Here is a 14,900-nt window from a genome sequence, read left to right on the forward strand (position 1 = left end):
TGTTGTTGCAAAATTCAAATGTAAACTATTCATGATTATGAGGTTTTTAACTGACTAAAGTTATGATTACTGACTTTATATATTTGAATCTTTGATAGACGTGACGCCATTACGTCATCGCAAATGACGTCATTACGTTGAGCGTAAAAGAACCGCTGAACCGGTTTATTGAATCGAACTGTCCGAAAGAACCGGTTCACGGAAAATAATCGAACTTCCCATCACTACCTAGTTGTGGTATGCCAGCTCTACCTTGCAATGGACACACGTCACAACATTCTCTTTACGTTTGTCCGCGACATCAAATCAAAACACTGCTGACTCCTTGCAGTATGTGATTTCGGACGCAGCGTTTGTGTCTCCTTCCGCTTTGTGGGTGATGTAAACGCGTTGTGTCACATAAAAAAAAAATCATTGTGAAAGAACCTGATGTGAGATTTAAAATAAATTAAAAGAGGCTTCGAGGCAGATGCCTCTATCATTTTTTGTAATCGAGTTACTCGAGGAATCGTTTCAGCCCTATGCTTTATATTGTCTGATCTAAATATTTATAAATGGTTACTATTTGTTTGCATGTACTTGTTATGGAGCCAATTATTTTTCAAAATCAATTGTATAAATGTAAGTCTAGATAAAGAATGAAATTCCACACACAAAAAACCTTAAACACACACAAACATACACACACACACACACACATATACATGTTATATATATATACACGTTATATATATATATATATATATATACATGTTATATATATATATATATGAGCTTAATACTTTGCACTGTTAAGGCTCTATCATCCTTTCATATTTACAAATGTCCTCTGGCTAAAATATAATCCCCATTCTAAGATTGAGCTGTCAATTCAATTCACAAAAGTGCAAACCAATCAAGTCAGAAACAGGAATGGGGTGAATGGAATAAGCAGCTGCCAAATTATAGGCTAAAATTCAGCAAATAGGATTATGCAGCACTAAGGAAGACTGAGCTGTCAGGGGCTGGTTATAGAGTGGACCCTTCATGGGCAGCGTGCTTCCAGAATAGAGATTACGGCCCTAGGCTGAAGCCATTGTTAAAACCTGCATGCACTTTCAAACCTCTAAATGTTTAGAGGCTTCCCATTTACACCATCCAGTAACAGGATTAGAGACACATAAGAACAAACAGCCAATCAAGCGCAAAACACAGGTCAGGCTCTTTCAGATGATGCTATGTAGCTGAGCCTGATGAAGCTTTAGGACTGGACAGGTTAAGATAATTGTCTTGTAAATGAATGGACTACAGTAAGGACAAAATACTAGCTCAATACTTACACTACTAATGTATACTGTAATATGTATAATGCATACGGACAAACAGTATATATATATAAACACACAAAGAGTTTGGTTCCAAAATGCAATAAATCATTTTTTATTAATTTAGAAAGTAGAAATGCATTTCTAAGAAAGTGGCAAGATGAAAACCACTATTTTCGGTTTCAAATGTTCACATAGCATCTATAGTTTATAATATAAAAATCCAGGTTTTGATTTTCAAAGGTATATTATACAATTTTATTTTATCCCCAAAATGCAATGAATCATGATAATTCTTTTTTTGTTGTTTAATTTTTTTTTTATTTTAACAAAGGCACTGGACTAAAAATACATCAGTCATCGCTTCCAAAATTAATTAAATGGGTCATCTGTTTAATGCTATAAATTACAGCAATAAATTTACATCATGAACAAGACCATGAACATATCAAATAATACCACAGAAATTCCAAAATGACATTTCCCTTATATTCAACTTCCAAAAGTGCATTCATCTTACATTCCATGTAAGAGCCATGTTACATTTATTTAGTTGACTAGTGCTATGTGCTGTATTAACAAAAACATAAATGGCATTAATAAAAACACTAACACTGACAAGCTACGCAATATCGAGTTCATAATATAATCCGATTCATCTAATGAACGTGTGTGTGTGTATATACATACATCTATACACTATATATACACTATATGTATACACACACACACACACACACACACACACACACACACACACACACATATATATATATATATAAATTTTTTACATTATTTTTTTATTTATTTATTTTTGTGTTCCACAGGAAAAAAAAAAATGTTATACATGCTTGAAATGATGTTGGGATCAGTAAATGACAATTTTCTTTTTTGGAAGAACTATCCTATTAAGTTGCACTTGATCAGCAACCAGTTAATACTGGAATTAACAGCTGTTATTTTCCATTTAAAGCTACACTGTCCAAGTGCCTTCACTTTGTTCACTCTGAAAGTCAAAAAGATGTGATTTTTGATTCGTGGTCGTGCGTTACACTGAAAATTTTAAGTTGAGCACACTGCATAGTGGGATACAGTATTCTGTGCTTTGTTGTGAATAGGCTACTGTAGGAAAAGAATGAGCAGTACAATAGCATTCTAGTATTCCAAGCATAGCTTGCATGGGGAATGTTTTCCAACTGCCCATTTATTCCTTAAATAACTCAAAATAGGTAATTTTGTATAAACTGGTACAAAATCTAATAAGAGAAATGAAAATCAAAAGTGTCGAGACAGTTGGGGGCGTAAAAAAAAAAAAAAAAAAAAAAAAAAAAAAACTCTGCTGCCTTTCATTTTCAAATACACTTTTGGGTTTCCTTGCCGCCAACAGACTCCATGTCACAAGAGAAGGTTGGATTTGAACAGCCTAATGTGTGCTGTTCTCTCCCCCCACCCCTCACCTATCATGCCTCTTGGAAGAGTGACAGAAATAGAAACATTTCCTCTGTGTACGACTAATGACCCACCCTGCTAGGGCCATCAGGACGCTGAATAGAGGCTGTAACCGAGCACTAAGCCAGTGCCCCTCCCTCTCTTCTATTCTCTTCATTCAGGCTGAGTGGGGGTGGCATGCATAGTGATGCTAATGGGAAGTCAGTCTGATTCTACAGCCCTTTTTATAAATCCCTTTTACTTCCACAAAGCAAAGACAAGGATCCTAAACATAGGTATTTAGTTGCAAGTATGTTGTATGTATGTCCAAAATCACACAGTAACAAAACAGTGACCACTGTCATTGAAATTAGATGTGAAAAAAAAAAAAAATCAACATTAACAACATAAATCAATTTACAATGGATATCTAAATTGCAACTTAACAACCGAAATAATAACTAATATTATAAATTCACTTAAAGATTTATATTTAAATTAGTGGTGGCCATTATCATAATCGTGCTGCGTTAACGCGAGACTCTTATCGGGCAAAAAAAAAATATCGCCGTTAATCTATTCTCAAAGTTGGGTTGGGAGCTGGGTCTCTACTAAGCAAGCTATGATGACTTTCACCTTGATATTTTATATAACCGACTGGCTGAGGCCAGCCTAAAAAGATGCTCAGGACAGTTGATGGGCCACTGCTGCGCATCGTCACAAAAGCTTATCTTTTTCAGCGACACTGCAAAGAGAAAGGCGTCTCAAAACACTTGAACATCGAATTTGCTTATTTTTGCTCTTATGCCGACAAATACATACAAAATATGTCAAAATATCCACCTTGGAAAATATGCTCGAAAAAACTGTTAGTTATTTCTTAAGTGAAAGTAAACAGTTGAGGGAAAAAATGGGATGTGTATTATATTGGATGCGTTCATCGTCTCTTAAAGTGACCGTGCCTAATTTAGCGACTGGCTGCTGTAATGTTAATCCAAGAAAATGAAAGAAAATCACTCACTGCTCTTGACTGAATTTGCTTTGTAGTTTCAACAGTCAAACCAAAAATTATTCAGACACCAGAAATAATTTTTGATATAAAGAGCAAAACTGTAATAATGTGAGAAATGTTGAAGGTGTCTGAATAAATGTAGGTTTGATTGTATATTTAATTTTTACATTGAAGACTATCCAGTGCTATTTTACGTTTAATTATTTGGTTTCTGTACCTTGACACCTACTTGAAAAAAAAAACTTAAACATTGGTGTGAAACAGGCATAAGGTTGTTTGCACCTTGTGTAATGTGGAATTAGTTTACAGCTTTTTCAAGCACTTTGTGATGCATTTTGGAATCAGGAGATGAGCTACTTTTCTAATGCACCACTAGCTTGATAAACCCCTTCTCAAAGACTTACTGTTTGTCAATTTTATTTGGGTAACACACATATTCTGAATGCCTTCGTCAGAATTCGAATGAGTCATTTTAATCTAGATTAAAAAAATTAATCTATGCCCACCACTAATTTAAATGTGTTTATTGTCAGTAAATTTACCCTTTTTTTCAGGTATGGAACTACTGAATTACATTTCATGTTTATTTATTTGGCTATACTTTTTAAGTACTTTATTATTTTTTACATTTATTTTGATGCTGTACACTTGCTCTTTTTGGTATTGTGAATGTATTTCTGTGAAAGGTTGAAAGAACCTGAGCATGCCACAGATGCTGTCAAAAGAGCTTAAGTTATATTGATCCGGAATATTCCTTTAAGAACCTATAGTAGATAAAAAGCTACTGAAGCCTAGGACTGTTTTGTCATTTCTCTCATAAGAATAATACTGGCATAGAATACAGTTCATATGTTTTGTTAGGCATTATTTAATGTCATTTATGTTATGTTTAATAAAAACATTTATTTCTGTGATGGCAAACTGAATTTCCAGCAGCAATAACGCCTTCAATCCTTCAGAATTCATTCTAATATGCTAATTTCATGCTCAAGAAATAGTACGTAATAGTACGTAAGTGTTGAATACAGTTAGTGATGGGTATCGTTAAGGTTTTAATGATATTACTACTCTTACCGATACTGCTTAACGATCCGGTACTTTAACAGTATTCTTATCGTTACTTTGTGTTGTGTTACTTTGTGTTGTGTTAGGCAGTCGAAAACTTTGCATTTCTCTGTCTGCACATAATGCACTTTTGAAAGATGCCTTCAAAGCCTTCGGGCACTTGCGCTCCTGAGGAGTCTGCCATTGCTAAGTAACCATGACTTGCTCTCTCCATGAAGACGCAGAAATTTCAGCAATGGATAAATGGATTTGCAGCACTAAAAACTGCTTGCAGTAGCTCTGCTACTAAATTAAATTAAAAATCCACATACAACTATCAGCTGTTCCTTCATCTTGGCTGAGCTTGTTGCAACGTTGTTAAGGAAAAGGTGAGTAAGTTATATGACCTGCGGTGCACTTGCGGCATTCTAAAAGGTTGAGATGTTTTAACCCGATGCGGTGTGGAAAAATGCTTCCATTATGAGCGCGCATACCACGCCTCAGAGGTGGAAAGAGTACAAAAATATTCTACTCAAGTAAAAGTACCATTACATGAATGAAATTTTACTTAAGTACAAGTAAAAGTACCAGTCTAAAAATCTACTCAAGTAAAAGTAAAAAGTAGCTTGTTTAAAATTTACTCAGAGTAAAAATTACTTAGTTACATTTTAACAGTGACGGGGAGGCAAAAATGGGACCAAGGGTGTCAGACTCAGTTCCTGGAGGGCCACAGTCCTGCACAGTTTAGATATAACCCTAATTAAACAAACCTGATCCAGCTAATTTAATCATTTAGGCTTATTTGAAAACTACATGATATGTGTGCTGGAGCAGGGTTAGAACTAAACTCTGCAGGGCTATATGGCCCTCCAGGAACTGAGTTTGACACCCCTGGCACAGGCCTATTAATCTCAAACTAGTTGTTTTTAATTAAAGAAATCAGTTATTTAGAATAATAAGACATTTGGGCTGTTACCAGGCAAATCGGTATCAACAAACTCATCTTTTCAATGCAGACGAAATGCAGAAGCTTCATCGGAAGTGGCATTTAGATGTATTACACTGTTAAGTGCAGGACAAGAATGCATTTAACCTGCAGTTACAAATGCATGAATAATTTTTTGATATACAAGACATAAAATGTTGAATACTCATTTGAAATGATAAGAAATAAATTATTTAATAACAAAATCAAAAGATACTTTAATTGTGAACTTAAAATGGCCAGTATGTGTCAGCAAGTCACTGTTAATAAGTGAGTCATTGCGATTGAACCGAATCATTTAAACGGTTGATTAATTCAGGAACTAAACAGTCATGTTGCTCAGAGATGCAAAACTGTGTTTGGAATTATTTTTTGTTGTAAAAATAGAGCAAAAACAGGCAATATGGTATCTAAAACGCTCTTAAAACGCTTAAAGTCTCTTAATTAACTTGTTTACTGACCCGTTGTAAAATATGTATATATATATATATATATATATATATATATATATATATATATATATATATATATATATATATATATATATATATATATATATATATATATATATATAATCATGATGATTTTTGGAGGAAAAGACGGCATTCTTTGTGTGATTTTGATTTACTATATGAAAATTATATATGTACATTTTCTGCCCCTATATCTTCAATTTTGTGATCAGTTTAAATGCATTTTAACAGACTGAATCACAGTGAAAGAACGCACTGTAAATGCGCGCGCACATTGTTAAAACAACAATGATATTATAGCAGACGATATATCCCAGATAAATCGCACACTCCGCACCGCACCCACGTCTTTTTGGCTAATTTGTGCAAAACCTCTTGCTAAAATGTCAAAGCTTCATTTTAACCACCAATGCAACGTTGCAATTATTTTGCTTACCTCTACATGCTTGCGAAGGGTTGATGTCGAGATTTTATAAGCTGCTAGTTTGGTCTCTCTAGGTAAGCACAGTTTACACTGCATAGAGCATAAATATGGCCAGGGGTTCACTACATTTCCTTCGAGTTCAACTTCAGAATATGACTGGGTTTCGTTTTCAGCTGTGTCTGCACCACTAACGCCTGTTTTGTCCGTCTGCATCTTTCTTGTGATTTTAGCGCCAGTTTGTTCTCCTGCCCATTATTTACTGACGTAGTTTCCAGGGAGCGAATTATTATTATTATTGTTTATTTATTTATTTTTTACTCAGTAATTAATGTGTTTTAAAATGTAACAAAGTACAATACTTCAAACAAAATATACTTAAGTAAAAGTAAAATTACAGATTTTAAAAATTACTTTAAAAAGTAGAAGTACACACAAAAGCTACTCTATTACAGTAACGCGAGTAAATGTAATTCGTTACTTTCCACCTCTGCCGCGCCTACAATTGAAATAACAAACTTGAGCAAGCAAAATACGAGATATGTGAACGGCCCCTTATGCATGTGTGCGCCGCGCTCATTCTTGTGGCTTGTGACTGACAGACAGCCTCCGCGGCGCGCATGAGAGATCTTGCAGATCTCACAGACAAACGTCTTAATATGATCTCACATTAGAAATGTTTGGTGAGATAAAATGTGCACGATAACATTATTAAGCAAAAACACATAGTACATTAATTTGTTTCCCTCCAGTACCGAAAGCAGAAACAATAGCGTCAGATCTTACTGCTACTACGGTCTTTCATAATTTAGCCCCAGGGCCACTTTAATACCGGGTTTCGGTACCCATCCCTAAATACAGTTGCTCTTTTGTGAAAACAATGTTCAAAAGAACAGCATTAATTTGACAGTAAGAGAGAATATCTAAGAGTCTCTTTTTAATCAATTTAATGCCTTGTTGCTTGATTAAAGTTTCATCTTCATAAAAAAATAAAAATAAAATGAGACTCAAAATTTATAATTGTATTGTACCAAAAACAACAACTCAACGTGACACTGAAGCATTGACAAATGACAGCTGACCGTAAAGACACCACAGTAAACGACTACCAATTAATTCTGTGGAAATTATTTATTGCTCAATATTTATTAATTTTGGTAGTCAGAGTAAGAAAAATAAAGCTAATGCAAGTCTTGTTGCATATGGTAAAACACACTGAGGTCCAAGTTAGACAGCAGGAAGGGAAAATACAGAAATTTCTCTTAAAACAGCCAGCAGGTGTTTGTGCTGGTGTATGAGAGATTGTAGTTGTTCACTAACCTGTACAGCCTGTCTGCCCTGCTGTGCGTCTGCGAGCAGCTGGATGGTCAGCGCTCTGGAGTCCTGCAGGGCTTCCTGCAGGTAAGTGAAACTGTGACCTGCATGTCTGCCCAGGCTGCACTCTCTACAGATTGGCACACCACAGCTGTCACAGAAAAACCGCAGCACCTGTGAAGGAAAACAAAAGAAATAGTATGACATTTTTTTTTGAGGGATCGATTTTGAATTACACTGCATGTGAATTGTGTAACTCTCAGAGACCCAAGTATTGATAATAATGACAATTATTATCAGTGATGATAATCAGCCTTGAAAAGTGTCTTTAGGAAGACTCTGACTGGATATAAACATTCAGATGTTTGGGCATCTTGTTAATGCAGTTAGAATTTGAGCAAAATTAGCTTGGAAGAGTGTGTGTGTACTAGGGCTGCACGATATTGGGAAAAAATGACATTGCAATATTGTATTTTTCTGCGATATATATTGCGATATGTATATCTAATATATATGTATATATCTCTATATATATATATATATATATCTATATCTATATATATATCTATATATATCTCTATATATATATATCTCTATATATATATATATATATATATATATATATATATATATATATATATATATATATTTTTTTTTTTTTTTTTTTTTTTTTTTTTTTTTTCTTACAAACAAAAATGAGGTGAGCACACTTACATTCTCATGTTTAAATGATTTAAACATCGACACCATCGTGTCAATTGATTAATATGCACGAGGGAGAGAGAGCAAGACAGTGCTCGTGTTGTTTGAAGACTGTGAGCGTGCGGCCGGGGCTCGCTCGATCTCCCTCTCTGTCTCTCGTGCTCTTTCTCTCTGTCTCTCACGCTCTCTTTCTCTCTGTCTTTCGCACGCTCCCTCTGTCTCTGTCTCTGTCTCTGTCTCTCTCTCTCTCTGTCCTATCAATACTTTCACTCTATGATGGTTGAGTTGTGCAATTAATCCACGAATCACATTCGTAAAAGGGCCCGGGAAACAGGTGGCCCGTACACTTAATGAATAACGTATCAAGTATGACAGCCTACATCACACATCCTGTGATGTGACTAACGTGGATTCGTACATCGCGATATCGATGCTTAAACGACACAGCATGCAGCCCTAGTGTGTACTGACATGAAGGTTGATCCAAATTGTAAACGTGCTCCCCTAGTTTTATCCCATAGTTAAAATAAAATTAAATGTTAAAGTTAATTCAACAAGTGTGAAAAGGAAGTATTCAGCTGGCGAGGAAAAGGCAAAGGAAACACTTATACTAAAACTACTATACAAAAGCTCATAAAAAGTTACACTGGTCAACTGCCAAGACTATAAATGTTTATGGTAACGTAATAGGAAGATGTGTTTATCACACAAGTTCTTGTAGAAGTCTATGTTATATAAGCACACTCAAACCCACAACATTTAATTTTGATGAGACAAAAATAAACTAAAGATAGAGTATTTTCATGTATGGTGTTAAGAACCATACACTTAAGAGATTTTACAGATGTTTGGGATGGATTACAATCATCCACCATCCAACCTGTTAGTTGCCAGTGCTTACTTTACATACATTGTTCCTTTTTTTTGTTTGTTTAACTGTATATACAGTCAAATTTATCTATTCAGTTGTATTTATTATTATTTAATGGCATTTTTGTCAAGGTTCTGCCATCCTTATAAACAATTCATATGTGATTAATATAAAATATATGAGCATACACCATAATTCTATAGTATTAGTATACACTGTATACTACATGTAAATATAGTGTTGATATTCAAACAACAAGTTTAGTTCTGCCACAAACTTAACACCTACATTTAAAGAATAAGAATCTATGCCATGACAAAGAATCTGGACTCTTTCAAATGACTTGGCAAGAAGGAAAATCTTCCCCAAAATGTTTTGGACTTCCTGTGTTCTGACAGCCTGTTAATGGATTGCCTGAAGTCTATTATTGTGTCGCTCATCTGACCCATTTAATATATAAGCAGTTTAGTCTCAAATATAATTCATGCAAAAAACACGATTCACACATTTCACATGCATGAAACCTAATTCACGTACACACAAAAAAAAAATTAACGTGCGTGAAAAAAATAATATATATTCACAAAAAGCAATTCACATGCGCAATTTTTTTTTAGATATTTATAAAATACGTTTCACAAATGCAAAAAACAATTTGTAGATATACAACTGTGCACAAAAACCTTTGAATGTTTAAAATGTACGAGTGTCTGAATCTACGAATCGTCATTTACTACGAATCCACTCGGTTTTGAGTGTGTGTGTTTTTGAGAATTTCCTGGCAGAGCTCTCTTCCCACGTGGGTCTGTTGTACTCTTTAGCCAATCAGATGCGAGCTTACCATTCAACCAATCATATCATAAGCCACTGAGTGCATTCAAGGAGCACGATTCTGCGCACCTTTTGCGCAATATGGATTAATTAGAACGGAAATTAAGCCTTTACATCAGTAATCCAGCATGGCGAATGAAGAACAGGAAGCACGGGTAAGAGTTTAGTTTATTTCATAAAAGTCTGAGTTTACACATTTTATCGTTTACACATTCAATCAAAATACAGTTGTAACAGGACAGTTACAGTAATTATAAATTGAGACAGCTAGTGGTAGAAGAAGTTAGGAGACAGGAGGAGGGTGAGCGACATGCCAAAGCTGTCTCAATGGCCAAGCAGGGGAAATGGACCAGCTAGGAGGGCCTTGAGAAGAAAAAGCTCAGTTGGCGTGAAATCTGGCAAATGGATGGAGCACGGCTGAGTTTTGTCATCAGAGCCACATACGACCTGCTACCCAGAGATGTATAATAACGAAGTAGAACTACTTCACTACTGTACTTAAGTACTAAAAGGCGGTATCTGTACTTTACTAGAGTATTATTTTTTCCCCTACTTCCACTTTTACTTCAGTACATATTTTCGATGAGTTTAATACTTTTACTCCGTTATTTTTGTTATGTGCTGCATCGTTACTCGTTACATTACATTACGTTACATTACCACTGCCAGAACTGTAAATGGCAGGTTTGATGAAGCTGACACATCACTGAGTGAATCAAGTGATTAAGAAGACTGCGCGTGCTGACTGAACTGCTGTGAAGAGAGAGATGAACACCGAAGCGAGCCAGATAATGACTCCTTCACGAGTCAAGAACCGGTTGCATCGGTTTCCGGATCACCAGTAGTTCTTTCTGACAGTTCGATTCAATAAACCGGTTGAAGAAAACGGTTCACCGGTTCTTTTCACTTGACGTAATGACGTCATTGGCGATGATTGCATGCCTTCGGTTTACCTGGGCTCATAACATTAGCACAGAATCAGTTCAGAATCAATCAATCACCAAAAGAATCAGTTCGGTCCAGCGCTCTGTGTGTCGGTTTGCTTCACGCTGAATCACACATGCGCAGTATCATCAGCTCCTTGGTTCTCGTATCGGACACGAATACGTAAACGGTTCTTGACTCGTGAACGAGTCAGTCTTTTGTTCGTTATCTGGCTCGGCTCGGTGTTTATCTTCAGTTCTCTCTTCACATCAGTTCAGTCAGTGTACTGTTTGAGTAAATGCATTACTCCGGGATATTGGCTTGTTTTAACTCAGAGGGAGTGTCAGCCACATTAAAAAAGTTAACAGCTTAAGTCATTTGTGGATTAATGCGTATTGGAGACGTGAACCATTTAAAACGATTCAGTTCGATTTGGTGAACGGTTTCAAAAAAAAATTGTAAAGTTGACGCACGTTAATTTTTTGTGTTTACGTGAATTAGGTTTCATGCATGTGAAATTGTCTACGCATGTGTGAATCGTGTTTTTTGCGTGAATTATATTTGAGACTAAACTGCTTCCATAATTTAAGGGTCACTTCATTGTTGTATTAAATATATTTCTGTATATTGCCTAAACGGCACTTCCAAAGGACAAGCCTTCTTATTAACATCCCAAAATCAAGCCTTTAAAAAAAAAACAGAAATACAATTATTAGGAGGCAGCTGTGGCTGTAAGCTGTGAGAATCGGACTTGTAACCCAAACGTTGCAGGTTTGAGTCATACTGCTGGCAGGAGTTGTATGTGGGAGAAGTGAATGAACAGCACTCTTCCACCCTAAATACCCATGGCTGAAGTGCCCTTGAGCAAGGCACTGAACCCCAAATTGCTCCCCGGGCGCTGGAAAAAAATAGCTGCCCACTGCTCTGGGTGTGTGTCCACGCCACGGTGTGTGTGTGTTTCATACTCACTGCTGTTTGTGTGTACACTTGGATGGGTTAAATGCAGAGCACCAATTTTGAGTATTGTTTTACCATACTTGGCAAATGTCATGACTTCATTATTATTAGTGAAGTAATAAATATAACTCTTTTTTTTTTGGTTTCAAAAGCGGATCCATTTAGGATAACCCTTCTCTGATAACAACAACTAAAAGCAGAAACGGTGTAATTGACCTGAACTCCGTATGACCCAAACAAGTTCTCCACCTTCCTCTGAGTGAAGGTCAATGTCAAGGTACAGTATTCCTTTTCAAAACCTGCTAGACTGCCATCCTGCAACCTAATGACTTTACCAAAGACCAGATCAAACGCTAATTATATCTCACTCGGATGTATAGTGGCAGCAGCTGTGTGTAAATCTAGAGTCATGATTCCACTCAAGTTACCTGCTCATAAAAGCGGGTCCCCTCCCTCTGTGGACCAGATGCTACAACAACACTAGTGTGTACAGAGGTCACATGGGACCACTTTTTTGGAAGCAGCTTTTCAGAGTGACTGGAATTAGCAGGAGGAAACTTACCACCCAAGACTCCCGTGTTCCCTCTGAAACATTTATGTAGCAACTTACATCAAGTTTCACAGGCACAAATGTGTAGCAAAACTATATTTGCAGGACTGGTGGATCCAATGACTTTGCAACGGTTTCTCATGCCCAGGAACTGTGTGGACATTGTTACCAGAAGCTCCATTTCCTGGTAAAGTCCTAAATTAATCCCATGATGTAATTATTAAGCCCAATGTATACCTCAGTTTTACCATGAATGTGTTTTGTATGCATACAACAAAATGTGCACACTTGGAAGTTTACTCTTTGTTTACTCTTTTTATATATATATATATATATATATATTTTTTTTTTTAAATAAGTGTTTGCTTCCCTACATTATAAAACTTTTAGTTTTATACATGGGGGAAACCTATTAAAGGATGTACAAATAATGTCACATTAAAAATAACTTTCAAATTCTAATACTTAAAGCATTAGAGTGCTAGGAAAAGTTATGTGAAGCATTTAAAATCATTCAAACATTAGATCATTTCTGCCACAAGTTGTTCCTGTAGTTTTACTGTTAAATCCATGGTGAATGGTGGAGATTTTGTGTTTACGGAACAATGTTTTTCCTGGTTTCCACATCAATGACATTTGTTCTGATATCTGTTAGGGGTGCACGTTCTCAAGTTTTTCATTAACCGTTAACCGAGGCCATTAGCGGTTAATACTCGGTTAACCATAGTGTGCCATAGTAACCATAACCATAGTAATTTCCGGACAGTGGGCAAAAAAAAAAAAAAAGGAATGTCCGACAAAATTTAATCTCTCCGGTCAAATTGTCCTATTAAAACTGCCTAATAATGCCGCCCATTAACACAATCTGAATTTGAGAATAAGCCTAAAATGTATAAGGCAAAAGGTAACAAGCAGACTCCGCGGCCGCCTCGCTAAGGCTATGACTATGTTTGACACGTACAATATTTGAAAATCGATAATTATTTATTTATTTATTTAAATTACATTTATATCTGAATTTATGTCAACCTATAGACTTTCAAATATCAAAATGTCATGAATTAATATGTATTTGTGTACAAAATGACATATAAACATATTTTCCTATTATACTTTGCCTGGAAACGCTTCCAACAAGGCGTCGGTTCTATTTCTAGCATGCACACGTCGAAGCGCGCCTGAGCCGCGCGTCTCACGCAGGCAGTCGGCAAGCTCTAACCTGTTAACATGGGAACCGAATTAAAAACAGACACGCTACGCAGCTGAGATGCTTTCGCCACGCATCCAGTGTGTCCTGACCGGCCTAATGATGCCCGGGTGTTGGCTGTTGAGATTACAACAACGAGGTTGTACTTGAAGTATATCTAAGCACTGTATTGCAATACTTGCATTTTGCCCCGTCACTCGTATTAGCCCGCTTCATATTAGAAAAATGACTTCTTCTTGTGGACATTACAAATGTCTGGGAGCGCTCTGGCGGTCTCTGGTGGTGCAAAAATGTATTACAACTAAATTCAATGCACGCCATTGACGTCACTTAACCGAGCAAAATGTTTCACTCGGTTACACAATTTTTAACGGTTAATCGGTTAACCGGTTAACCATGGACACCCCTAATATCTGTAGCTTTAACAGAATTCTTCGCTGAATTTGAATGCTTCTCACAAGATTTCACAGAGATGTTATTGATTCTGTGGGGAATTCGATTGCTTTCTTCACTGTATCTCACATCGCTGTGTATAAGCGCGGCTCCGGCTCGAGCAGATAAACGGTCTGCGCAGCCCGAACTAGTAGCGCGGATTCATTCCGCTTTCTGTTTGTTTATCCAATGTAGCTTTTGTAAAAAGTTCTGATGAGGACGCAAGGCCTTTCTTTGACAATGCGCATTGCGATGACGTCACGGGACACTTCTAAGCCCAAATTATGCAGAAAATTTTTGGCAATTACAAAAATTTGCGATCTTTTTGTGAAAATTGCAGGGTTTGCTTGATTTTGCGATAGGAGGGACTGTTAAATAAATAAATAAGGGATGTGAGGAAGACACAGAACGCAGTATGTGTGATTGCATCCAGTATATGCGTATA

At 36.3% G+C, this 14,900-nt stretch overlaps 1 protein-coding gene across 1 annotated transcript in view; it reads right to left on the bottom strand.

The window, feature by feature from the left end:
* Positions 1-14,900, bottom strand: part of LOC128030863 (E3 ubiquitin-protein ligase TRIM71) — a 47,682-nt gene that overhangs the window by 13,115 nt on the left and 19,667 nt on the right. The window contains exon 2 of the mRNA XM_052618923.1: positions 7,988-8,155. Coding sequence (XP_052474883.1) covers positions 7,988-8,155 — 168 coding nt within the window. The remainder of the gene's footprint in view (positions 1-7,987; positions 8,156-14,900) is intronic.

This window comes from Carassius gibelio, chromosome A16, assembly GCF_023724105.1.
Source record: "Carassius gibelio isolate Cgi1373 ecotype wild population from Czech Republic chromosome A16, carGib1.2-hapl.c, whole genome shotgun sequence".
Classification (NCBI taxonomy): domain Eukaryota; kingdom Metazoa; phylum Chordata; class Actinopteri; order Cypriniformes; family Cyprinidae; genus Carassius; species Carassius gibelio.